We start from the raw sequence: 27,939 nt of genomic DNA, 5'->3' as shown, positions 1-27,939 counted from the left end.
CTTTATTACAATATCGCTGCCGTTACATTGCATTGCTTGTATTAAACTTTACATTGCCCAATGTTAATAAATACATGAACAGTTCTGAAAGATGCTTCGAGCTGCGCAAAGCAGCAATACCTCCAATCTTTACAAGACGGTAAAGTCAGCAACTCTCAATATGTTGTGGATTATTTACATGATCCAGGTAATTTATCAATGTCCCATCGAGTCTTTTAGGGATAGAAAGATTACCAAGAGTTCATAGAGTTATTGAAAGAATACAGAGAAAATTTACAAATATGTTGCCAGGACTTGAGGACCTGAGTAATAGAGAAAGGTTGAATAGGTTAGGATGTCGTTCCCTGGTGTGTAGGAGAACGAGGGGAGATTTGATAGAGGCATACAAAATTATGAGGGGTATTGATAGGGTAAATGCAAACAGGCTTTTTCCACTTCAATTGAGTGAGGCTAAAACTAGAGGTCATGAGACAAGGGTGAAAGGTGAAATGTTTAAGGGAAATATGAGGGGGAACCTTTACTCAGAGGGCGTTGAGAGTACAGAATGAACTGCCAGCACAAATGGTGGATGTGAGTTTGATTTCAACATTCAGAGAAGTTTGGATGGGAGGAATATGGAGGTTGATGGGACTAGGCTGATTATGCGTTTGGCATGGACTAGATGGGACAAAGGGTCAGTTTCTGTGTTGTCGTGTTCTATGACTGAGTTACCAGAGCATACAGCTGCAAATGCATCCACTATACTGCACACATCAATGTTCTCTTACTAAATAACTTTTTTTTGCTTTTGGTAGGGAATGTTGTAAACAGAACTCTATGCATTGAAATATGCTGTGCTGTAAAATCAAGGAAAGATCAATCATCATTACTAACTCTAGATTGTGATAGTTTTGCTTCCCCTGTTTTACATAGGTCAATGCTTTAAAAGGACAGCTTTATACAAATGTGCTAGTCTGGTACAGAATAATCAAGAGAAGTTGGGGAAAGGTGAATCAGTTTTCTTCTCCCATCCTGTTCCATTAACAGTGAGATTGAATCGCATTTCCCACCTTCAAGGTCATCTGTTATAGCATTGAGTTATTTATCGCATATTATTAATAAAATTTTGATCATCAGAATATCAGAGATGCTTCTTTCTGTCAGTTTAAAAAGTCCAGACATGGAGATATTTTCGTTGTCACCTGGAAGTGGCCAGCCGCACACCACACAGGTGAACAATAAGTTCGTGACTGAAGTCCGAGGATTTGCCTCTACTTGCATGCTGAGGCCTTATCTGGCATTGTGTGCAGTTGGTTGTAGGGACAGTGCCATAGGAAAATATGCATGCTATCTACAAACATCGTCTAGCACAGAGTCACAAGTATTATAATGCTCTCACGTGTGCTAACATTCGCTTTTCGTACCCTCTGGTACATCATCCTCTGCCGTACGGAGCTTCATCGATCTCAGGGTTCCACAGCTTGCTTGTACAACATTTACAACAGCAATACTGGTCACACTTCCTTTCCATCTTGTGACAACTCCTTTCATGTTCAATAGCACGAGCAGTACTGTGCAAAAGTCTTAGGATGCCTGAGACTTCTGTACAGTACTGTATTTGTCAACGTGGAGCAGAGAGCGAGTTTGTAAATTTGACAGGAGCAAAAGATGTTGGGAACAGTGAGGGTGCAGCGCCATGCGAGGTCTGTGGGATAGGTGGCAGAGAAGGAGTGCCAAGGCAGAGGATAGAACGGCTGCAGACACACCCAGCTCTGAGACACAAGGTAAGGTCATCTGATTCCAAACAATCGGTTTATTGATCATTACAGAATGTCTCTCTGGTGCTTCCTGCTCCCTCCCCTTCAACTTTTCCCAACCCCATTCCTATTCCCAGTCACCAAGAGAGACTTATATTAGAATCTCGTTTATCATCACTCATATAGGTCATGAAATTTCTTTTTTTTCATTTGTGGCAGCAGTACAGTGCAATACATAAAATTACTACAGAACTGAACATCTATTTGTAGAAAAGTAATAATGTCCACTGAGAAAGCAAATGGTGGGTGAATAACAAACTGTGAAAGAAATTCAGGGCAGATTTAATTTCAGATGTGAGGTTACTACCTAAGCTCTGAATTGTGAAGGATATATTTTTTCAATCACTGGCTTGTATTGAACTAGCAGTAGTGCTGTAGCACATTACATGTTATCTGTAGTAATGGCCTTGCCTACCACCTGGAGCCTCACTGACCGCCACTGCTACAGTCCTCCTTGTGCAGGTGAACTCTGATCTGGAGTCAACCAGAAACGGCTTCGCTCTGATTAAGGCAACACCATTTGGTTAGATATTAACCTGTTGGGATTTAAAGCTCACTTGCAATGATTATCCAAGTCGGCCATTGAGAAACAGATTGTTAGAGGCAAAACATCAAAATGCTTTAACTTTCAAAATACAAGGCTTAAAATCCTGGTTAGGTAGTTCTGAATGTGAAGATGGGATCCAAGTTTTCTCCGGTATAAAAATGCCTGATGTGTATGAGGAGTATCTGGGAGAGTGGGTGGGAAGGGGTTTGCCAGCTGCTTTCGGGCTGCCATCTTCTACCAGGTGGGAACCCAGCTCATGGCTGCGCTTCCCACTTGCAAACTGTCAGGGATACAAACAGCTGACAGAAACAAAGCCCTGCCTTAACCTGGGGAGGACCTGAACATGAAGTGAAATTGGAAAATAGTAGCAGTGCGATTACTTGAGTTGAGTATGATGCTCTGCTAAGGGGCTGTCCATTGGTGAGTTCTCAGGTGACTGTGGTTAGACAATTGGACAATAGATCTAGAGTAGAATTGGCAGATATTTTCCATTAAATTGTGATGTGACTGGGGAGAACACGTTGGCTGGAAAGCCCCTGTTATTAACAAAATGGAAAAATAGAGATGTCAGAACAATCAAAAATGGGTTTGAATAAACTCTTCTTGGGCTTCCAGTCGGGTAACAAGTATTGATTTTAACCTATGCTTCGATGACAAACTCTGCCACCTTCAGCAGAGGGGAAGCTGGCATCCCTGATGAAGATAGCAGAGTTTGCTATTGAAACTTTGGTTAAAATCGATATCTGCATCCGGCAGGAAGCCCAAGGAAGTTTATTTGTCATATATGTCAGGAAAGCATTAGATCCTAATAATGGGTTCCATATTAGTACGGCTCTAATGGCTTTTAGGAACTACAGTAGGAGTGTATGTAATTTATTCCATTGCATTCCACATAATCATCGCTTATTCAAGTAATGATTAATGCAAAGCTTTGACACCGACAAACAATAGTGACACAGAACAGTACAGCACAGGAACAGGCTCTTCGACCTGCCTGTGTTAAACACAATGCAAATTAAATTAAATTCCTTCTGTCTGTACATGATCCAAATCCCTGCACGATGTCAGTTTAAAATCCTATTAAACACCGCTATCATTTCTGGTTCCACTATTGCCCCTGGTAGCCTGTTCGAGGCACTTACTACAGTATTCTGTGTAAAAATAAACATGCCCTGTACACCTCCCTTAAACCTTTCCTTTCCCATCATAGAGGGCTATGCAGTATAGTAATTCCAGGCAGTTTCTAGAGTAGGTTACATGACTGGCACAACATTGTGGGCCAAAGGGCCTGTAATATGCTGTAGATTTCTATGCTCTTTGTTAACTGTATGTCCTCTACCCCGGGAAAGAGATTCTGCCTACTCCATTCAAACCCCTGATAATTTTATAATCCTCTATCAGCTCTCAATTGCCTCTGGAGCACACACTCAAGTACGGCCAATCTATCTTTATAGCTCATGCCCTCTAATCCAGGCCGCATCCTGGTGAACCTCTTCTGCACCCTCCACATCATTTAACACAATATTCTAATGTTGTTAACATCTGCATTTAACTAAGGCTTCCCTTGAATACGTTATACATAAAAGTATTGCTGATGGATACTGACAACTCTGCCACAGCTACAAGATTTCCTGCCAGCATACTGGACAAAAAAAGACAGTCACAGTTTTGTATTGCCGCTTGCTGGTGCCGTACTCTGGGCTTTTGTCAGCAATGAACACAGCATTGTAGAGAGTACACAGCATCAACTGTTTCATTGTGACTGGTAAAACAATAACTAAAGAATGAAGATCAGAACGGATTGTCAAGGTATTTTGAATGAAGACCATTAAATGGGGTGGTTGCAGAAAAGATCAAAACATAAAAGCTGTAATGTCTAAGCCAGCTGTCTATGACGAGCCTTAAACTGGGAGATGAGTAAATAGTGATTAAAATAAATCTGAGTATCAAAGTATCTAAGTATTTTTGACCCATGAAAATGTCCAGTACAAATGCTTGTTTACACTGCAAAATTCTACACTGCAGCACAGTACCTCTTTTTGATTTGGTAGAGGAAGTGGTTCAGCAGAGACTTGCATACTTGGATCTAAAGAATAACAAAAGATATTGTAAAATAACAGGAAGGATATAGGATTTTTCCTATGAAACTGTTAGGCTTTTGTTGTGCAACAAGTCTTCTACTGTGGTGAACATGAATTGAAGAATAGCCTTACTTTAGGCAGTAGTGGATTCGGCTGTTTTAGTCCCCTATTCCAGTTCCTTGAATAGCCCCCTCCCCCCCAATTTGTTCACTCTCCTGTTTTTCAGATGCCTCGTCAAAATGGCCTAATTCTACTCCTATATGTGTGGTGGTCTTATGGTCTAAAATCTACATTTAGTCACCAACCCCGAGCCTTTCCTCGTGACCACCTGATTCCTGGGTGGTAGTGGGAAGGCCTACTTATATTAAGTGTACTGCAACAGTTGCACACAATGTTCATCTTAACATTGCCATTTCTTTTGTGATGGGGGAAGAAGGGAAAAGGCGGCTTGTTTTATTGTAACACATACAAAATGCTGGAGAAAATCGGCTGAAGGGTCTCCACCTGAAACGTCGACTGTACTCTTTTCCGTAGATGCTGCCTGGCCTGTAAATCCTCCAGCATTTTGTGGGTGTTACTTGGATTTCCAGCATCTGGAGATTATCTCGTTTGTTTTACTGTGGTTGTTTTTGTTTTGTTGCTGTTGTTGCTTGTGTAGCTTTACTGAACATGGTGGGCATGCTCTGTAGGCACTGGAATGTGGGGTGACATTGCAGGTTGCCCCCACCACGTCCTTAGGTCGCTTTTGCTGTCAGCGCAAATGACGCATTTCACTGTATTTTTCAGTGTACAAGTGAATCTGAACTACTGAAGTATAACATTTCTAAATCTACAAAGTTGGGGAATAAATGTAATGACAAGATTTATGGACAGCAGGCTAACGAGGTAACCAAGCAGTACCGAATCAATCATCATGTTGTTATTAAAACAAATGAACATCAATGCACCAATTTGGACCTTTGGGATTCTTATAAAGTTTTCTTCTCTTGCCTTCCAATCAACATTTGTCATTTTTCCCATCACATACAACTTGACTGTAACATTCTACCTCTTCCTCTCCAGAAACTCTGATCCTTTCTCAAACCTCAACCACTGATGTCTGATTCATCATTCACTTTTGTTATGAAGGAATTGTTACAAGTGGACACCTCCAGAAAGCTGGGCCTATGCTTCCTTTCCCTCAACTGAAATGTAGAGGTGGGGATGGAATAATTCATCACCCAGCCACATCGCTCATCTCAGGAAACTTCATACCCAGATTGAAACTTCTCAGGAAGCTAAATAGGAGCAGAAATTGGCCATTCAGCCTATCAAGTCTGCTCGGCCATTTGATCAAGGCTGTTTTATTTTCCCTCTCAACCCAATTCTCCTGCCTTCTCCCCATAACATTTGACATACTGACTATTCAAAAACCTTTCAACCTCCACTTTAAATATACCCAATGACTTGCCCTCCACAGCTGCCCGTGGCAATGAATTCCACAGATTCTGGCTAAAGAAATTCCTCCTCACTTCTGTTATAAATGGATGACCCCTTCCCACCCTATGTCTATTAAAATGCTAGTCCGTTTTCTCAGTTCTTTCATCTCTGTTGCATCTCCTCCATCCCCTGAACATCCACACTCACCCCATCTTCCCAGCATCTTAACAGTGATAATTCCTTGTCCCCATGAGGCTCTGAAACTAACACACCAGCTCCACAACTTCTGCCATCTCCAAAGGGATCCTACCACTAAACATATCTTTACCTCCATGCTCCACTCTGCTTTCCATAGGAAATCACACCCTCCACGATGATCTTGTCCATTTGTCCCTCCCTTCCTTCCTGTGACTGGGCAGGTGTAGCCTAAGTGCTACAACTGCCCATTCACCTCCAGTCAGGGCTCCAAACTGTCCTTCCAGGTGAGGCAACATTTCATCTGCAGATCTGTTGTGTCCGGTGCTCCTGAGGCAGCCTCCTCTATATTGGTGAGACCTGTCGTAAATTGGGAGAACCACTTCATTGAGCACCGCTGCTTCATCCACCAAGAGTGGAACTTCTCTGTGACCAAACATTTTAATTCTGATTCCCATTCATGACCTGACATTGGTCAATGGCTGCCTCTTGTGCCATGAGGGAGCCACCATTGGGGCAGAGGAGCAACACAATAGACAATAGGTGCAGGAGTAGGCCAATCAGTCCTTCCAGCCAGCACCGCCATTCACTGTGCTCATGGCTGATCATCCACAGTTAGTACCCTTTTCCTGCCTTCTCCCCATATCCCTTCACTCTGCTATCTTTAAGAGCTCTATCTAACTCTTTCTTGAAAGAATCCAGAGAATTGGCCTCCACTGCCTTCTGAGGCAGAGCATTCCACAGAACCACAAACCTCTGTGTGAAAAAGTTTTTCCTCAACTCCGTTCTAAATGGCCTATCCCTTATTCTTAAACTGTGGCCTCTGGTTCTGGACTCCCCCAACATTGGGAACATGTTTCCTGCCTCTAGCGTGTCCAATCCCTTAATAATCTATGTTTCAATCAGATCCCCTCTCATCCTTCTAAATTCCAGTGTATACAAGCCCAGTCGCTCCAATCTTTCAACATATGACAGTCCCACCATCCCGGGAATTAACCTCGTGAACCTACGCTGCACTCCCTCAATAGCTAGAATGTCCTTCCTCAAATTTGGAGACCAAAACTGTAGACAATACTCCAGGTGTGGTCTCACCAGGGCCCTGTACAACTGCAGAAGGACCTCTTTGCTCCTATACTCAACTCCTCTTGTTATGAAGGCCAACATGCCATTAGCTTTCTTCACTGCCTGCTGTACCTGCATGCTTACTTTCAATGACTGATGAACAAGGACACCTATATCTCGTTGTACTTCCCCTTTTCCTAACTTGACACCATTCAGATAATAATCTGCCTTCCTGTTCTTGACACCAAAATGGATAACCTCACATGTATCCACATTAAACTGCATCTGCCCACTCACCCAGCCTGTCCAAGTCACCCTGCATTCTCATAACATCCTCCTCACATTTCACACTGCCACCCAGCTTTGTGTCATCTGCAAATTTGCTAATGTTACTTTTAATCCCTTCATCTAAATCATTAATGTATATTATAAATAGCTACGGTCCCAGCACTGAGCCTTGCAGTACCCCACTAGTCACTGCCTGCCATTCTGAAAAGGACTCATTAATCCCCACTCTGTTTCCTGTCTGCCAACTAATTTTCTATCCATGTCAGTACACTACCCTCAATACCATTTGCTCTAATTTTGCACACTAACCTCCTATGTAGGACCTTATCAAAGGCTTTCTGAAAGTCCAGGTACACTACATCCACTGGCTTTCCCATGTCCATTTTCATAGTTACATTCTCAAAAAATTCCAGAAGGTTAGTCAAGCATGGTATCTCCTTTGTAAATCCATGCTGACTCAGACCTATCCTGCCACTGCTATCCAAATATGCCGCTATTTCATCTTTTATAATTGATTCCAGCATCTTCCCCACCATTGATGTCAGACTAACTGGTCTATAATTGCCTGTTTTCTCTCTCCCTCCTTTCTTAAAAAGTGGGATAACATTAGCTACCCTCCAATCCCCAGGAACGGATCCTGATATTGTATTCCATCTGGGTAGCCTTCAATCAGATGCCACGAATATCGATTTCTTCTTCCGATAAAATAAAATTTCCCTTTCCCTCCCCCTCCCTTCTTCTGATCCCTACAGTGGCCTTCTACCTCTTCTCACCTACCTATCACCTTTCCCTGGATCCCGTCCTCTTACCCTTTCTCCTATGGTCCACTCTCCTCTCTCAGATTCCTTCTCCAGCCCTCTACCTTTCCCACCCACCTGGCTTCACCTATCATCCTCTAGCTAGCCTCCTCCCTCACCTCCCCCACCACATTTTTATTCTGGTGTCTTCCTCCTTCCTCTTCAGTCCTGAAGAAGGTTTTTGGACCAAAAATGACAACTGTTTATTCATTTCCATAGATGCAGCCTGACCTGCTGAGTTCCTCCAGCATTTTGTACGTATAACTTCAGATGCAGATTAAGATAAAGACCTACCAGAGTTATGAGTTTGCAACACCAGAGAGTTAGATTCTACCTTGACTCAGTGGGTCAACTAATGGTATGTGAAATGGAGAAGAAAGCACAAAACATTAGGATATCTGTTTTCCACCGAACCAAAAATACAAATTTGCCTGGCAATAACTGAGAATGAATACAAAATAATCACCATACTAGAAGATAAAGACAAGGAGTAAACCTTGACATCTTAAGTGAAATCAATAATGCAACTTAGAATACTGTGTCCAGTTCTGGTCTCCCAGCTATAGCAAGGATAGAACACAGAACATTTCAGCACAGTAATGTTCTGTCCTTGCCAACACTGAAGTGTTCTATGTTCTATCCTTGCTGTAGGCCCAAAATGTTGTGCTGACATTTTAACCTACTCCAAGATCAATATAACCCTTTCCTCACACTTAGCCCTTCAATTTTTATCATCCATGTGCCTATCTAAGTCTCTTAATTGTCCCTAATGCATCTGCCTCTACCACCATTCTCTGTATCAAAAACTTTCTCTGACATTCCCCCCATTCATTCCTCCAATCAACTTAAAATTATGCTTCCTGGTATTCGTCATGTGTTAAGCTGGGAGGGGAGGCAGTGGTGGTGTGCAGAAACGATTCATAAGGATGTTTCTGGGACTGGAAGGCTTGGCTGATAAGGACAGACAGGATAGGCTGACACTCTTTTCCCTAGAGTGTAGGAGACTGAGGGGGTTATAAAATCATGAGCAGCATACATAAGATGGATGGTCACATTCTTGTTCCCTGGGTAAGGTAGTCTAAAATGAGAGGGCGTAGGTTTCCGGTGAGAAGGGAAATTTTTAAAGGGGACTTGAGGGTCAAATTTTTCCCTCATGGAGGGTGCTGGGTATATGGAACAAAGTGACAGAGGAAGTGATAAAGATGCACACAATTACAATGTTTAAACAGACATATTTTAGAGTGATATGGCATCAATGAAGGCAAATGGGTCCAGCTTAAGTAGACAACTTGGTCAGAATAGACTAGTTGAAGAGCCTGTTTGCATGCTGTATGACCCTAGAACACTTTAGTCAACACATTAACTTTGGCTATGAATTAATCAGTAAAATATTCCTGCGGAATACAGCCTTAACAACAATTTTGTTCTTTGGCTAATAGGCTCATGTGCTAAAGTCCAAACTTGAACATCATTCCTGTCAGTTTTACCATGAAATTACAAGTAATAAAGCAATAACAGAGGCATTGATAGAGTAGAAGGAATTTGTTCACCTTCCTGTGACCCCGTGGGTTTACTCCCAGCACTTTGCTTTCCTCCCACGTTCCAAAGACTTATGGGTTTGGGCTAGTAAGTTGTGGGCATGCAACATTGGTGCCGAAAGTGTGGTGACCCACTTGCGGGATGCCCCCACCGTATCCTCAGACTGTTTTGGTCTTTGACACAAATGATGCATTTCACTGAATGTTTTGAAGGCTTGATGTGTGTGAGACAAATAAAACGAACCTTTAATCAGACTGACATTTGTTTCAAGACCACTCTGTTCCCTTCCTTGGAAAGGTCCCCCAATGGTCTGCACAAGTTGTGACAGCTGCTTGTGAGAATTTGAGGAATTGGAGTGCGGCCTCCTGAAGACACGATGTGACATTACCTATGAGGCTGTCATGACTGTGTTGGGTTTGGGGTCTAGGAATTGAGGTTTACCTATCTATAATAGTCATAGAGCAATACAGCACAGACATAGCCCTCTGACCCCACCAGTCCATGCCAACCATATTTTACACATTAACTATATTCATGGCATGTGCACCATTGAACCTGCAACTCTAGAGAGAAACTAAAACCGTACACATCCTCCTTCAGTAACCCAGTTGCCCACAATATGAGTTAATTCGTTTTGTTTGTCACAAAAGCCTCACTTGGCAGTTTTAAACCTCTACCACTTAGTTCTATTTCCAGGAAATTCCCAAATGGGAAAGGTGTGCCTTGGGTGTCAGTGCTGCACAAAATGCTTCTGCCCTTCAGTTAATTGACTGAGAACCCACTCAAGTGAGGGCTGCAGATGTGGTATAGTCTGCATGGCAGAGAAACGGCATGGATCAGATGGAGTTAATCAGTAACGCCTGGGACAGACCATCCCCCTCATTGGCCCACTTTCTCCCACAGGACACTGCATGGGAAGAAAAGGTCTACTAGGTCTCAGAGCATGGGCAGAAGGGTTGAGGGGGGCACAACTGAAGGGGGTTAAATGGGGGAAGGGGAAGAAGGGGTCAAGGGGAGACAGGAAGAGAGGTGGGAGAGAAAGTGGAGGGAGGAGGACGGGGTGAAAATGGGTAGAGAAGAGGGAGGAGGACGGGGTGAAAATGGGTAGAGAAGAGTGAGTAAAGGGGTAAAAAGTGGGACTAGGGGATGTGGAAGGTGAGAGACAGAGCGGTGAGGAGTAGAGAAGGAGTGGGGAAGTGGAGAGAGGAAGGGATCCCACAATCTCACGGCCGTTCCTGCGGCTTCTCGAGTACGGTCAGAAAGACGGGGGCGAGGGGCCCCTGTGCCTGGGGGCAGCCGGGGAGGGGTCGATAGCCCTGCTCACCCCCGTCGCCCATGTCTCCAGGCATCCGCATCCGGAGCCCGGACACACGCCCCACGCAGTAGAGGCTGGGTCCGCGCAGTGCGCAGCGGAAGGGCTGGGTGAGGGTGGGGAACGCGGAGCCCGGACCCAGCGCCAACCCCAGACGGTCCCAAAGGCGCGCCGCCGTGTTGTAGCGCAGGAAGCCGAGGGCGCGCAGCTCGCGGTCCAACTCCAGACGGTAGAGCCAGGGCGATCGGTAGAGGAGACCCGCCACCCGGCCCCCAGTCCCGGTTCCGGGACTTCCCGGGCACTCCTCCCACTCGTCCCGCCGCGGCTCGTATGTTAGCAGACGACCAGACAGCGAGCCCCCGGTCAGGTAGAGGCGACCACCGCACGCCACTGCCTCGGGTGCCACGGCGAAGGCGCCGCGCGGGAGCGGGGCGACGGCACGCCAACGGTCTGCGCGCGGGTCGTAGCGCTCGACCCCGAGCACGCATTCGCCGCCTACTGCGTAAAGCAGCCCGTCGAGGGCGGCCAGTGCCAATTGGGAGCGCGCCTGGCCCATGGCCCGCACCTCAGCCCAGTCGCCAGTGGCCGGGTTGAAAGTGAAAACTCGAGGGGAGGGGCGCGCTCCTGACCCACGGCCCCGCGTCCCGCCCGCCAGGAAGAGGTAGTTATGGAGCGCGCACACGGCGGTCCCGCGCACCCCGGTCGCCCCCTCCGCGGGCACGCGACTCAACCTCCGCCACTCACACGCGTCTTCCTCCAGGGTGTAGAGCCAACGCGCGTCCGCGTCCCCGCCCTCGACCGGCTCGGGAGGGCGCTCTGGGCTGCACGGGCTTTGCGGGCGGCTGCTCTCCCGGCTGGCCGGCCGACTCCCCGTTCCCGAACGTTCGTACACGTCGCTGAGCTCGGCTGCGACCAGGCGGCACACTCCAGTGCCACCGGACTCCCTGCGCTTCACGATCAGCTCGCGCTCAGCGGCGCTCAGGCGGCCGTAGACGGCGGGGTCGCGCAGCACCTCCAGGTAGTGGTCGCTCATGTAGCTGAGAGCGAGCTCGCCTAATTCGGGGACGCGCTGCCGCTTGGCTAGCGCCAGCAGCTGGCCACACGTGCGCACGCCCAGCTGCTCCCGCAGCGCGCGCACCGCGGCCCGCGCCGCCCCCGGCATCTGCAGTGTATGCGCGGCGGCTAGCAGCGCGGCCGCTCCCTCAGGATCCACGTCCTCCCCGCCGTCCACCGTGGGTGCGCGCAGCTGCGCACCGTAGGCATGGTCCAGAAGCGCGCGCATGGCCGGCAGGCCCACCCCACGAACACGCACCACCTGCCGCGAGCGCCGCGCCCGGAAGTACTCGCTGCGCGCGCACAGCACCGCTTTATGCGCCCGAATCCGGCAGCCCGCCACTTCAATCACCAGATCGGGCTCGGGGTGCGCGCTCCCGCCCCTGCCTGTCGCGTCTCCTGGCCCTCCGCTCGGCTCCAGGCTCCAGTGAGGTGCCTCCCCCTCCTCCTGCAGCCCACCGTTGTTAATCTGTCGCTGGCTGTCCACCACCTGCTCTCCCCCATCCTCCGCCTCCACCATCGCCTCCTGCTCGCCCCCGTCCGCTGCGAAGCAGAGCGAAGAGCTGAAGCCGCAAGTGGCAGGAACGGGCTCCCGTTCATCCTGCTGCTGGAGGTCCTGGATGTGGATGTGCTGCAACCCCTCGCCCACCACCTCATCCGTGCTCACATCTGTTCGCTCGGTCCCATCTGCCGTCGGGTACGTGCCCACCTTGGTGCATGCCTGCCCTGTGCTTTGCCAACTGCTTCCCCGCAGCTGTCCTGTGTGGAGCTGTTGCTGGTCACCAAGTTCCGGGCATCTGCTCTCGCCACTCCGCTGTCCCAACATTTCATCTCTGCCGACGCCGTCCATGACTGGAGCCTGACCGTCTTGGAGCTTACATCCCCGCAGCCCATCGCGGTCAGGTCCTGGGCACGGGTTCCCTGCCGCTCCCAGCACCCGGGTCTCCAAGTTCTCCTTCCCCTGCAACGAGACAGCTGAGAAGTCCCGGTTGTAGCGATCCATCAGCTGTTGGTGAATGTCTGCCGTTCCTGGTTGAAGGCAGGTCATCAGGCAGCGTGCGTTCTGTTAGGCAAGGGACTCTTCACCTCTCTCCCTGCATCCAAGTGTCTCTTTATGGATGGTGTACCAACGCAGGTTCCGCGTGAAGAAGGTTTCCAGCCAGTTCCGCTCTGCCTGCTGTGTCGTGACCAGCAAGCATACCCCTGTATTTGCAGAAAAAAAACAAGAGCAATTAATTTCTCAACATTGTAAGAAAGCTCAAAGTATCTTCTTTCTCAGTAAAAGGTAGACGCTCTATTGATTTTCGAAACACACGTGGGCCCAGATTACGTGCTTTCGACACCACCACCTCACTTGTCAAAAAGGCACAGTAGTGTCTACACTTTCTCAGGAGTTTGGTGCGTGCAAGGCACCCCATCCCCATCCTCACAGCTTTCTACAGGAGCACCAATGAGTGTGTCCTGTCTAGCTGCACAAAACTGTAAGGCATGGAACCACGAGGCACTGCAGAGGATAGTAATAAGTGAGAACTTCACCGGGATCTACCTCCCCCGCCCCCCATTTGTGCATTCACCAGAGCATTGCAGACGAAGGCCCCAATGCATTGTTGAGGATCCCTACCACCCATCCCACAATCTCTTTCACCCACAACCGTCAGGAAGGAGGTACAGAAGCATCAGGACTAGGACTGCTAGTCTGGGTAACAACTTCTTCCCTCAGGCTGTGAGGTAAATGAAAACCCTGCCACCCCAAAGTCTGGTCAGTAGGACAGCAAGATGTTTACTGTTAACCTGTACTGCGTTTTGAATTATGTTTTATTAACTTATTTATGGTCGTATTTTGATTTATCTGCAGTGTATGCTCCAAGGCAGAGTACAAAAAAATGGCAGGATACTTGGTAGTGTGGAGGAGCAGAGGGATCTGGGGGTACATGTCCACAGATCCCTGAAATTTGCCTCACAGGTGGATAGGGTAGTTAAGAAAGCTTATGGGGTGTTAGCTTTCATAAGTCGATGGATAGAGTTTAAGAGTCGCGATGTAATGATGCAGCTCTATAAAACTCTGGTTAGGCCACACTTGGAGTGTCCAGTTCTGGTCGCCTCACTATAGGAAGGATGCAGAAGCATTGGAAAGGGTACAGAGGAGATTTACTAGGATGCTGCCTGGTTTAGAGAGTATGTATTATGATCAGAGATTAAGGGAGCTAGGACTTTACTCTTTGGAGAGGAGGATGAAAGGAGACATGATAGAGGTGTACAAGATAATAAGAGGAATAGATAGAGTGGATAGCCAGCGCCTCTTCCCCAGGGCACCACTGCTCAATACAAGAGGACATGGCTTTAAGGTAAGGGGTGGGAAGTTCAAGGGGGATATTAGAGGAAGGTTTTTTACTCAGAGAGTGGTTGGTGCGTGGAATGCACTGCCTGAGTCAGTGGTGGAGGCAGATACACTAGTGAAGTTTAAGAGACGACTAGACAGGCAAATGGAGGAATTTAAGGTGGGGGGTTATATGGGAGGCAGGGTTTGAGGGTTGGCACAACATTGTGGGCCAAAGGGCCTGTACTGTTCTATGTTCTATATGTTTTGTTGGTGCACCGTGGTCCAGAGGAATGTTGTTTCATTTGGTTGTTTATAAGTACCCCCAGATGGCAATAAACCTGAACTTGCACTTGCACCTGAACTTCAGAAAGAAGGTTAATTGGTCAAATGAGACAGAGGGACCTGTTACCATGCTGTATCTATAAACAAGAATAAATAAATTAAGTGGGGTTGAGGGGGATAATAAATCAGCCATGATGGAATGGCAGAGCAGACTCAATGGGCTGATTGGCCTAATACTGTTCCTATGTCTTATGGTCTTGTCAGGAAGCCATGCTCACTAGTAAATGTGGCAACCATTGTGGGGACAGATTTCTCAGTTTATAACTTGATCTGTTTGCATATGCAACCAGGTAGGAGGGGACGATTTGGCAATTTGATTCTGCAGTCTGGAGAGTTGTGACGGGCAGTAACAGCATTTGCCCAGAAGTTACCACACCCCACCCCCACATCCCACACATCTGCACACTATATAAAACATGCCATTTCTGTCTGTTGCACCTTGAATAAAATTGTACCACCACACTTGAACGTGCAAAACGAAACCTTCCTAACAGTGGGGGAGTTACAAATCTTGGCCAAACTACTGAAGAACAATCCCACAGGAATGGATCTAGGCACTATCTTTATACCTCCTTCATAAACTTGGAAAAAGGTTACAGGAAGCAGTAGAGACAGCTCAGTCCAACACAGGCAAAGCCTTCCCCACCGCTGTAGGGTATCTACAAGGAGTGCTGCCACAAGAAAGCAACACCCATCATCAAAGATTCCACTGTCTAGACCATGCTCTCTTTTAGCAGCTGCCATCAGGAAGGAGGTACAGGAGCCTTGGGTCTCACAACACTAAGTTTCCCTGCCACCAAAGTGCCAGTAGTCAGCAGGTCGGGCAGCATCCGTGGAAACGATCAGTCGACATTTCGGGCTGGAACCCTTCATCTGATCGTTGACTGATCGTTTCCACGGATGCTGCCCGACCTGCTGAGTTCCTCCAGCGTGTTGTGAGTGTTGCTTTGACCCCAGCATCTGCAGATTATTTTGTGTTTAAGTGCCAGTAGTGTTTTACTGTTTACTTTTTAACTTGTCACATAAATACCTGTTACTTGTGGTAATGCTACCTTATGTGTATGAGTATATGTACTGTGTTGTGCACCTTAGTCAGGAGGGATGTTGTTTCTTTTGGCGGTATACATGTGTACAGTTGAACAAGAACTTGGACTTGGGGGTTCAAGAACAATAATTACCCTACAACCATCAGGCTCCTGAACCACCATGGAAAACTTCACTTATCTTAACTCTGAACAGATTCCACAACCTATGGTCTTACTTTCAAGGACTCTACAACTGATGTTCTCAGTATTATTTATTTACTTCTTCAAAAAATTATTTGCGTGGTTTGTCGTCTTTTGCACATTGATTGTTTGTCAGCCTTTGTGTGTGGTTTTTCATTGATTCTATTGTATTTCTCTGTTCTCCTGTAAATGCTTGTAAGAAAATGAATGTCAAGGTAGTATATTGTGACATATACAACATGCAATTTGATTTACTTCGATACGTTAACAACGGGCCAAGCAACAATTCCCGCTGGCAAATCAGTTCCTACATAGAGACTCATGTCCAAATTGCAACCCTCCCTCATCTGTCACCTTTCTCCACAACCACCCCCACCCCACCTTCACCTTCTGTATTCTACATCAGTCTTTTCTATGGAAGACACCAGCACCCCATGCCAGAAATTTGAATGTCAGGGGACGAAGATGAGTATAGTAGCTATTACTAAGGAGAAGGTGTTTGGGAAGCTGAAAGGTCTAAAAGTGATTGTCATCTAGACCAGACAGATTATACCACAGGATTTCGAAAGAGGTAACTGAAGAGATTATGGCAGCCTTAATAGTGATCTTTCAAGAATCACTAGTTTCTGCAAATCAGCCAGAGGACTTGAAAACTGCAAATATCACGAGCCTCTTTAAGAAGGGAGGGAGGCAGACGAAAGGAAATTATAGGCGGTTAGCCTGGCTTCAGTGGTTGAAAGATGTTGGACTGCTTCTTTTCATGTCATATGTCAATGATTTGGATGACGGAATTGATGGCTTTGTGGCCAAGTTTGCTGATGATACAAACATAGGTGGATGGGCAGGTAGCGTTGAGGAAGCAGGGAGTCGGCAGAAGGACTTGGACAGATTGGGACAATCGGCAAAGAAATGGCAGTGTAGACCATAAGGCATAGGAGCAGAATCAGGCTATTCAGCCCATTGAGTCTGCTCTGCCATCTCACCATATCCTTTTGATTACCTGACCAATCAGGAAACTATCAACCTCCACTTTAAATATACTGTACTGTACCAACGGATTGGCCGCCACCTCAGTTTGCGGCAGAGCATTCCACAGATTCACTACTCTCGAGCTAAAAAAATCCCTCCTTTCCTCTGTTCTGAAAGGTCAGCCCTCAATTTTAAGACTGTGCCCTCTAGTTTTGGATACCCCCACCATAGGAAACACCCTCTCCACATCCAACTTATTTAGTCTTTTCAACATTTGGTAGGTTTCAATAAGATCCCCCCGCATTCTTCTGAATTCCAGTGAGTACAGGCCCAAAGCTGCCAAACGCTCCTCATATTTTAACTTCATTCCTGGAATCATCCTTGTGAACCTCCTCTGGACTCTCTCCAATGACAACACATCCTTTCTGAGATATGGTCATGCACTTTAGCAGAAGGAAGAGTGTTTCTTAAATGGATAGCGAATTTGGAAATCAGAGATGCAAAGGGATTTGGAGTCCTCGTGCAGGATTCCCTAAAGTTCCTTTGCAGGTTTAAAATTACTTATTTTACTTAGCAATATAGTGTGGAATAGGCCCTTCCGGCTCCTTGAGCTTCGCCACCTCAGCATTCCGATTTAACCCTAACCATATCACAAGACAATTCACAATGATCAATTCACCTATCCTGCATGTCTTTGGACTGTTGCAGGAAACTGGAGCACCTGGAGAAAACCATGCATTCCATGGAAGGACATATAGACTCCTTACAGATGACATCAGAATTGAACTTCAATGTCCAAGCTGTAATAGCAGCAATTAACCGCTACACTACTGTGGTGCCCAAGTTAAGTCAGTGGTAAGGAAGGAAAATGCAATGTTAGCATTAATTTTGAGAGGACTAAGGTATTGGTGAGACTGCACTTGGAATTGTGTTTGTGGTTTTGGATCCAATATCTAAGAAAGGATGTGTTGGCATTGGAGAGGGTCCAGAGGAGTTTACAAGAGTGATCCTGGGAAGAAAGTGCTAATGTATAAAGAGCATTTGATGGCTCTAGAACTGTACTGTCTGGAGTTAAGAAGAAAGAGTGGGGTGGTGGTGGGGGGGGGGGGTGGATCTCATTGAAACCTGCCGAATATGAAATACCTAGACAGAGTAGATAGGGGAGAGGATGTTTCCAGTTGTGGGAGAATGTAGTATTAAAGGGCACAACCTTTGAACAGAAGGAAGTCCCTTTAGAATACAAATGAAAAAGTTTCTTTAGCCAGAGGGTAGTAAATCTTTGCCACAAGTAGCTGTGGAGGCCAAGTCATTGGGTATATTTGAAGTGGCGATTGAGAGGTTGTTGATTAGTAAAGACATCCGAGGTTATGGGAGAAGACAGGATAATGGGATAAGAAGTAGAATAAATCCATAATGACGAAATGAGGGAGCAGACTCAAGGTGTCAAATGCCCTACTTCTGCCCCTGTATCTTCTGGTCTTACCTCCTCTAAACTTTCCTCCTCTCACCTTAAACAGAGGTCCTCTGATACTGGCCACTGCCACCCTGGGAAGAAAGGTACTGGTTGTCAATTCGAAATGTGCCTCTCATCATCTTATTCACCTCTATCAAGTCACCTCTCATTCTCCTTCGCTCCAAAGGGGAAAACCCTCTGAAGAGTCATCTAGTGCTGAACATTAGCTCAGAGGCCAAGTCCTGCAGGCAACAGACAATCAGATGGAAGAACTCAGTGGGCTGAGCAGCATCTGTGGCAGAGAAAAGGAATTTGAATTGAGACCCTTCATCAGGACTGAGAGTGGAGAGGAATGGGTGAGACTGGAAGGTGGACTGAAGAGGGAGTGGTACATTTATTTTGTGATTAAAACGAGGAAGATGAGGCACGAGTAGTGCACTGTGCACAGAATAGTGCGTACAAAGGGGTAGTGCATTGTGTGCACAGAAAGGGGTAGTGTGTCGTGCACAGAATAGTGACCGCAAAGAGCTAGTGTGTGCACAGGGTGCACAGAATAGTGAGAACAAAGGGTAGTGTGTTGTATGCACAGAGAAGTGAATACAAAGGGGGTAGTGTGATATATCCATAAAACCCTCAGCCCCTCAGTCTACCAATCACCACCTTGGGCACCATTCACCCTGCGCACCCCCCCCCCCCAGACTGGCCATTTGCCTTCTCAGTCCTGATGCAGGGTTTTGATGAGAAACACTGACAATTTGGAGGGGCCACTGCACAGGATAGAAATAAATTTGGCAAGGATACAACAATTATTGGCAGAATTTCAGAAGGTGATGAGGAGACATGCAGAAGCAAGAGAGGACAGCTGGTCAGGCGCTGTCACAGTAACAACCTTGCTCTGAACATGAGTAAGACCAAGGAATTGATTTCAAGAAATCACATTGACTTCAGGAACAAGAAGTTGAGGGAAAACATACCAGTCTTCCTTGAGAGGTCAGAAGTGAAAAAGGTGAGCTGTTTCAAGTTCCTGGTTGTCAACATCTGCAAAGATCTATCCTGGGCCCAACATGTTGATACAATTAAACAGCATTGGCTACATTTCATTCGGTGGTTGATGAGTGTCACCAAAGACACTTGTAAATTTGTTTGCAGATTTACCATGGAGAGCATTCTCACTGGTTGTATCACTGTCTGGTATGGACGGGCCACTGCACAAGATCAGAAGAAGCTGCAGAAAGTTGTAATCTCAGCCAGTTCCATCATGAACACTCTTTCCCTCTCTTCTGCACTACTTATTTAATTCAATTTTGTATATACACTTCTTATTGTAATTTATAGTTTTTATTATGTATTGCAATGTACTGCTGCCACAAAACAACAAATTTCTTGACATATCTGACTAATATGAAAGCTGATTCTATTCTGAAAATGCTGCAGAGAGTTGTAAACTCAGCCAGTGCTATTATGGGCATGGGCCTTCCCAGCATCGGGAACATCATCAGAAGGAGATGCCTCAAGAAGATGACCTTGTGCATATGTCTGCTGGAAAGAAGGCTCCAAGGTGTCAAGGAGAGGAAGGTGTCCAAGGAGAAAATGGTCAAAGATCACAGTCACCATGACAGACAGCTCAATACCGTCCACCCAGGGAATCTTGTGCCCCATTGAAACCCAGCAGAGTGTCACACACACCGATTCAGTTCCATGGTGACTACATGTTGGAAACAACCACGCCAACTACCCCATGAATGAGAACATCAGAAGTTTAACCGGCAATCCCAATCCCTTAGTCCCTGCCTCTGCAGGAATTAGTTAAAGTGGATAAATTCCAGATAATCTCAGTAACCACTGAAACCACTACCCCTCTGCTGAGAACAGACTCTGTGGGAACTGAACAGATTGTTTCTCACCATAAAACTATTAATCAGACGCTGTTAATATAACCATTGGCAGTTTGAGAAACACAGTTCCTTTATCCATATAGTGTGAATCACAACATTACACTGCATATTAATTGGTGACATGCATTGGACACGGGGCACACAAAAGACTGAGATCCACCTCAATAGAAGAGACTTAAGACATTTCTGCAGAAATAGAAACTGTAAACCTTTAACATTTTATCCCCTGAAAAAACTTAAAACTAGATATTTAAGGATAATATTTTTAAAATGAGGATGGTGGCGCAGTATGGAGATACAGGAGACTGCAGACGCTGGAATTCTGGAGCAACACGCAAAATGCTGGGGGAACTCAGTGGGTCAGGCAGCATCTATGGAGGGAAATCGATAGCCAATCTTTTAGGTTGAGAACTTGAACTAAAAGGTAGAAGGGAGATAGTATAAGGAGGTGAGGGGAAGGGATAAGGCAAGAGCTGGCAAGTGATGGGTGGTGGAGCCATGTGAGAGGTGTGTTAGGCAGATGATCCGCATGGAAGATTAGTTAAGAAAATTCAGTTGCTTGGCATTCAAGCTGAGGTAGTAAATGGGATTAGACATTGGTTTTGCGGGAGGAGCCAGAGAGTGGAGGTAGATGGTTGTCTCTCTGACTGGAGGCCTGTAACTGGTGGATTGCTGCATGGATCAGTGCTGGGTCCATTGTTGTTTGTCATCTATATCAATGATTTGGATGATAATGTTGTAAACTTGATCAGCAAAATTGCAGGTGACACCAAGACTGGAGCATTATGGACAGCAAGAAAGGCTATCAAAGCTTGTAGCATGATCTGGACCAGATGGTAAAAAGAGCTGAAAAATGGCAGATGGAATTCAATGCATACAAGTGTGAGGTGTCACACTTTGGGAGGGCAACTTTACACAGTGAGCGGTAGAGCACTGAGGAGAACAGAAGGATCTGGGGATATAGATCTATAATTTCTGGAAAGTGGTATCACAGGTAAATATGGTTATAAAGAAAGCTTTTGGCACATTAGTCTTCATATATCAAAGAATTGAGTACATGAACACGAGGAAATCTGCAGATGCTGGAATTTCAAGCAACACACATAGAAGTTTCTGGTGGAATGCAGCAGGCCAGGCAGCATCTCTAGGAAGAGGTACAGTCGACGTTTCGGGCCGAGACCCTTCGTCAGGACTAACTGAAAGAAGAGCTAGTAAGAGATTTGAAAGTGGGAGGGGGAGGGGGAGATCCAAAATGATATTTGAAGACAGGAGGGGGAGGGATGGAGCCAAGAGCTGGACAGTTGATTGGCAAAAGGTATATGAAAGGGTCATGGGATGGGAGGCCTAGGGAGAAAGAAAAGGGGGAGGGGGGAAACCAAGAGGATGGGCAAGGGGTATGGTGAGAGGGACAGAGGGAGAAAAAGGAGAGAGAGAAAAAGAATGTGTGTATAAAAATAAATAACGGATGGGGTACGAGGGGGAGGTGGGGCATTAGCAGAAGTTTGAGAAGTCAATGTTCATGCCATCAGGTTGGATGCTACCTAGGCGGAATATAAGATGTTGTTACTCCAACCTGAGTGTTGCTTCATCTTTACAGTAGAGGAGGCCATGGATAGACATATCAGAATGGGAATGGGACGTGGAATTAAAATGTGTGGGCACTGGGAGATCCTGCTTTCTCTGGTGGACAGAGCGAAGGTGTTCAGCAAAGCAATCTCCCAGTCTGTGTCAGGTCTCGCCAATATATAGAAGGCTGTATCAGGAGCACTGGAAGCAGTATATCATCCCAGCTGACTCACAGGTGAAGTGTCGCCTCACCTGGAAGGACTGTCTGGAGCCCTGAATGGTAGTGAGGGAGGAAGTGTAAGGGCATGTGTAGCACTTGTTTCGCTTACAAGGATAAGTGGCAGGAGGGAGATTGGTGGGGAGGGGATGGGGGGGATGAATGGACAAGGGATTCACGTAGGGAGCTATCCCTGCGGAAAGTGGGGGGGGAGGGAAAGATGTGCTTAGTGGTGGGATCCCGTTGGTGGTGGTGGAAGTTACGGAGAATTATATGTTGGACCCGGAGGCTGATGGGGTGGTAGGTGAGGACAAGGGGAACCCTATTCCTAGTGGGGTGGCGGGAGGATGGAGTGAGAGCAGATGTGCATGAAATGGGGGAGATTTAGATGTGTTTGAGAGCAGAGTTGATGGTAGAGGAAGGGAAGCCCTTTTCTTTAAAAAAGCAGGACATCTCCTTCGTCTTGGAATGAAAAGCCTCATCCTGAGAGCAGATGCGGCGGAGACGGAGGAATTGCAAGAAGGGGATGACATTTTTGCAAGAGACAGGGTGAGAAGAGGAATAGTCCAGATAGCTGTGCGAGTCAGTAGGCTTATAGTAGACATCAGTAGATAAGCTGTCTCCAGAGATAGAGACGGAAAGATCTAGAAAGGGGAGGGAGGTGTCGGAAATGGACCAGGTAAACTTGAGGGCAGGGTGAAAGTTGGACACAAAGTTAATAAAGTCAACGAGCTCAGCATGCGTGCAGGAAGCAGCGCCAATGCAGTCATCAATGTAGCAAAGGAAAAGTGGGGGACAGATACTAGAACAGGTCTGGAACATAGATTGTTCCACAAAGCCAACAAAAAGGCAGGCATAGCAGGGACCTATAGGGGTGCCCATGGGTTTTTTTTTCTCTCTCTCCTTTTTCTCCCTCTGTCCCTCTCACCATTCCCCTTGCCCATCCTCTAGGTTTCTTCCTCCCCCTTTTCATCCTCCCTAGGCCTCCTGTCCCATGATCCTCTCATATCCCTTTTGCCAATCACCTGTCCAGCTGTTGGCTCCGTCCCTCCCACTCCTGTCTTCTCCTATCAGTTTGGATCTCCCCTCCCCCTCCCACTTCCAAATCTCGTACTAGCTCTTCCTTCAGTTAGTCCTGACGAAGGGTCTCGGGCTGAAACGTTGACTGTACCTCTTCCTAGAGATGCTGCCTGGCCTGCTGCGTTTACCAGTAATGTTTATGTGTGTTAATTGAGTCCATGAGTTGGGGTGTTATGCTGAAGTTGTATAAGACATTGGTGAGGCCTAATTTGGAGTATTGTTTGCAGTTCTGGTCAGCTACCTACAGAAATATGTCAAAAAAATTGAAAGAGTGCAGAGACAACTTACAAGAATGCTGCCAGGACTTAAGGACCTGAGTTACAGGAAAATGTTGAATCATAAACAAATAAATATACAACGTACATCATGGGAACAGTTCGGTAATTGGGCGAGTGAAATTGAGTGACGTTATCCCCTCTGGTTCAAGAACCTGGTGGTTGAGGTGTAATAACTGTTATTGAACCTGGTGAAGAGAGTCCCGAGGCTTCTGTAACTCCTTCCTGATGAAAGCAGTGAGAAGAGTGTATGGCTTGGAGGGTGAGGGTCCTTGATAATGGATAATGCTTCCCTGAGACAGCACTCTGTACAGATGTGCTTACTAGTGGGGAGGACTTTACCTGTGATGGACTGAGCTGCATCCACTACTTTTATAGAATTTTCTTTTCAGGGCATTGGTGTTTCCATACTAGGCTGTGATTTAACCAGTCAATATACTCCCCACCACTCATCTATCTGTCAAAGTCTGTCAAAGTTTTAGATGTCATGCTGAATCTTCACAAAGTTCTAAAGAAATAGAGGTGCTGCCATGTTATTTTCACAATGGCAATTACACGCTGGACTCAGGACAGATCCTCTAGTAGCTGATTCTCTCCAACTCTGATCCCCTGATGAGGACTGGCTCATGGGCCGCGATTTCCTCCTAGTTCTTGCTGACATTGAGTGAGAGGTTGTTGTTGTGGCATCACTCAGCCAAGTTCTTAAATCTCCCTCCTATATGCTGATTCATCACCAGCTTTGTTTGGGCCAGTGTCAGTGGTGTTGTCAGCAAACTTAAATATGGCATTGGAGTCGTGCTAAGCCTCACAGCCATAGGTATAAAATGAGTAGAGCAGGGGGCTAAGCCCACAGTCTTGTGGCTCACCTGTGCTGATAGTGATTGTGGAGATGCTTTTGCCAACCTGAACTGACTGAGGTCTAAAGTGAGAAAATTGAGGATCCAATTGCAAAAGGAAGTATTGAGGCCACAGTTTTGAATATTGATTGGTTTTGAGGGGATGATGGTATTGAACGTTGAGCTGTAGTTGATGGAGAGCATCCTGATATATATTTCTTCACTGGCCAGATGTTCCAGGGATGAGTGACGAGCCAATGAAATGGCATCTTCTGCAGATTTGTTAGGTGATTTGGAGCAGACTCAAGTCACTTCTCAGGCAGGAGTTGATCGGTTTCGGAGCACTTCATGATAGTGGGTATTAGTGCTACTGGATGATAGTATTTGAGGCAGGTTAGCATGTTCTTCTGAGGCACTGCTATAATTGAAGCTTGTCTGAAGCAGGTGGGTATCTCAGTCTGCCAAAGTGTGAGGTTAAAAGTACTATTGAACACTCCAGCTAGTTGATCAGCAAAATTTGTAGTACTTGAGCAGGTACTCCATCTGAGCTGGATGCTTTCCATGGGTTCACCTTCCTGAAGGATGTTCTCTAGTGGATCCTAGAGACTGGAATCACAGGGTTTTCAAGAGCTGTGGGGGGTCATGAAGATTCCTCCATGTATTGATGGTCAAAGCAAGTATAGAAGTTATTGAACTCATCTGGGAATGAAGCCTTGTTGTCACCTGTATTGCTTGGTTTCACTTTGTAAGAGGTGATAACGTTCAAGTCCTGCCACGGCTGTCCAGCATCCTTCAGTTATTCATGTTTGGTCTGGAATTGCACTTCACCCATGAGATGGCTGTCAGGACATTGCAGGTGGATTTCTTGTCTCTTAATTGGTTGCCACACCTGAAAGCCACTGATGTGGCCTTCAGCAGATTGTGGATATCATGGTTCATCTAGAGCATCTGGTTGGGGCAGACTCAGAATGATTTTGTTCTGACTGTTTTTATAAACTCTGTGACAACTGTGGTGTATTCGTTCAGATCCTCTGATGAGTCCTTGAACACAGCCCTGTCTACCCACTCAAAGCAAATCCATAGCAGCTTCTCTGCCTCCCACAACCACCTCTTTCTTGTCATCATTGGAGCCTTTCTCATTCACGCCTTCCTGTACACAGGTAGGAGGACTGCCAAGTGATCAGATATCCTGAATTGCAGTCTAGGGATGGAACGGTAGGCATTCGTAATTAGAGTAAAGCAGTGGTTGAGTGTGTTGGGCCCCCGGTGCTGTAGGTTATATGTTGCTGATAATTTAGCATATTGAAGTCCCCGACAATGATATAAAAGATCATGTTTGCTTTGAGTGCCTGTTTAACACCCACCTTTGATTGTAGGTAAACTGCAGTCAGGATCACAGAAAACTCTCTTGGTAAGTAGAATGGTTGCCATTTAATCATTAGCTGTTCCAGGATTTGAAACAAGACCATTGTGTCTGAGCACTACGAAGGGTTTATCATGAAGCACAGACCCCATATTTTCACTTTTCTGAATCAGCAGTCCGGTCCATCCTGTGTATTGAGAAGCTCTCGGGTCTTACAGGTGAGGGAGGGGTGAGTGGACAGGTGAGGAAGGGGTGTGAGGACAATTGAGAGAGTGGTGAAGGAACAGGTGAGCGAGGGGTTAAGGGGGCAGCTGAGGAAGGGGATATTTGAACAGGTGAGCAAGGGGTGTGCTCACAAGTGAGGGGCTGTGACAGGTGAGGGAACAGCTCTAGGGACAGGTGAGGAGAATTGGTGTTACACCTGTGGTTACTGGGGATATCACTTTGGAAGTGATGTGTGTGTGTGGGGGGGGGGGAGGTGAGGGTTGGAAAAGGATTGCTTTACATTGCACAGTGGGGGTAGCGCGCTCTGTCCGAATTGAAATCCTTCCTGAATTCTCAGGAGATTCTGCATCTGGCGCTGAGGTTGAGGAGCAGACACTGGAGCGTCCCATCACAATCCAAAGGTGCACCGTACGCGGCCTCGGGAGGACTGGGCGCCTTCAGCGTCTGATACACAGGCAGACACACACCTTCTTCCAGCACCGCCTCACCCTGGGTTGGGCAGCGCTGTGAGTCGGTTCACGGTAAAAGCAGGGCGAAGACCCCACGATCAGAGGAGCACAGACGGGAAAGGATGCTACCGCCATACAGCAGAGGGCGAGGCGCCCCATGAGCTCTGTAAGCGGGGCGGACGCTGCACCGTCTCCCGCAGGTTTGTCTGACCAATGGGCCCGAGCCTCTGAGCGGACACACACCATATGACAAAGGTGCAGAATCAGACCATTCGGCCCATCGACTCTGCGCCACCATGGCTGATTCATTATCCCTCTCAACCCAATTCTCCTGCCCTCTCCACGCAACCTTTGACACCCTTACTAATCAAGAACCTATCAACCTCAGCTTTAAATATACCCAATGACTTGGCCTCCACAACCATCTGTGGCAATGAATTCCTCAGTTCGACCACCCTCTGGTAAGAAATTCCTCTTTCTCCCTGTTCTAAATGGTCGTCCCTCGATTCTGAGTGTCGGTTCAATCCCCAGCAAATAAATAAAGGCATCTTCCTCACACAACAGGTTTTTTTTTATCGGGGATTTGCAGCGACGCTGGGGCCGGGAGTTCGCTGCAGCGAAACTGGACATGAGGGTGTTCCCGGTTTCTGCGGGAATGAATGCGGAGGGTGCATCTGCGGCAGGAACTGAGTGCCAAGCGACAATCCCGGCCGCCGCACGGAACCCAGCTACGGGGGGCTGCCGAGCGGCAACGGCTGCCTGCAAGTCTCGGTGAAAGAAAGAGGAGGGGGAGGAGACGTAAATCAATCCATGTATATGTATTTGCATTTATTGTGTTATTTCATTATTGTGTCCTTCATCTTTTTGTTTGTGCTGCACCGGAACTGGAGAAACAATTATTTTGTTCTCCTTTACACTTAAGTACTGGAAATGACACTAAACAATCTTGAATTGTCTGTTCCTAAACGTCGCAGGCCCTCCGAAAGCCGGCGCTGCATTAGTGTCTAATACGCCCTTGGTTCGCAGAGGGAATGGAGGTGCTTGTTAGAGGCTACAGGCGGTAGCTGTCATGGTGCGATCCACAGAACGAGAGGCTCACCCCCTTACCCCTCCCGACGCTCGCTAGCAAACAAGAGCAGAGAAAATCAGATAGGAATAAAATCAGGACACTTACTCAAGGCCGAAGTGCAGACGCCATCAGTTTCATCAGACCTGCAGAACCTTTCTAGAAAAGGCTGGGAACGGGAGCTGGCACACGAGGCGAGAGTGAGCAGAGTTTACCCGCGTTACCCGGGTCCCAACATCAGCAGCGGGGAGGGAGGCGCCTCCATGCACCCGGAGCTCGCTCACCCTCGGACACAGTTGCTGAACGACTCGATCCTCTGCACCTTTGCTCGGGCACTTGGCGCCTCACAGTCAGAAAGTGAGGAGGGAGGAAGGAGGTGGGGGGGGGGGGCGTACAGTCCGTTGCAAGAAAAGAAGCTGGAAGCCAGATCAGTGCAGCCCCCGTGAGTTCTGTGCGTTCCACTTTTGCGCCCGCTCCGTACCCGGATCACAGCAGGTCGGCTCGGTGAAACAGGAGAGTCCGCCTGCAGAGAGATGTTGCGAGCGAAGTGGGTGGGACTGGCAAACGG

General features: G+C 47.0%; 2 protein-coding genes across 2 annotated transcripts in view; both read right to left on the bottom strand.

Annotated features, from left to right (window-relative positions):
* The window catches only part of myom2b (myomesin 2b), a 215,749-nt gene that overhangs the window by 166,101 nt on the left and 21,709 nt on the right, over window positions 1-27,939 (bottom strand). The window lies entirely within an intron of this gene.
* Window positions 401-27,939, bottom strand: LOC134341105 (kelch repeat and BTB domain-containing protein 11). The gene is made up of 2 exons (XM_063038867.1): window positions 27,480-27,939; window positions 401-13,292 (listed from the first exon to the last, which is right to left on the bottom strand). Exon 2 carries the CDS (start codon window positions 13,135-13,137, stop codon window positions 10,948-10,950), a length of 2,190 nt encoding a protein of 729 aa, XP_062894937.1. The 5' UTR covers window positions 13,138-13,292; window positions 27,480-27,939; the 3' UTR covers window positions 401-10,947.

The sequence above is a fragment of the Mobula hypostoma genome, chromosome 2, assembly GCF_963921235.1.
Source record: "Mobula hypostoma chromosome 2, sMobHyp1.1, whole genome shotgun sequence".
Classification (NCBI taxonomy): Eukaryota; Metazoa; Chordata; class Chondrichthyes; order Myliobatiformes; family Myliobatidae; genus Mobula; species Mobula hypostoma.
Note: the sequence above shows the minus strand (reverse complement) of the source record. Positions and strands in the feature narration are given on the sequence as shown.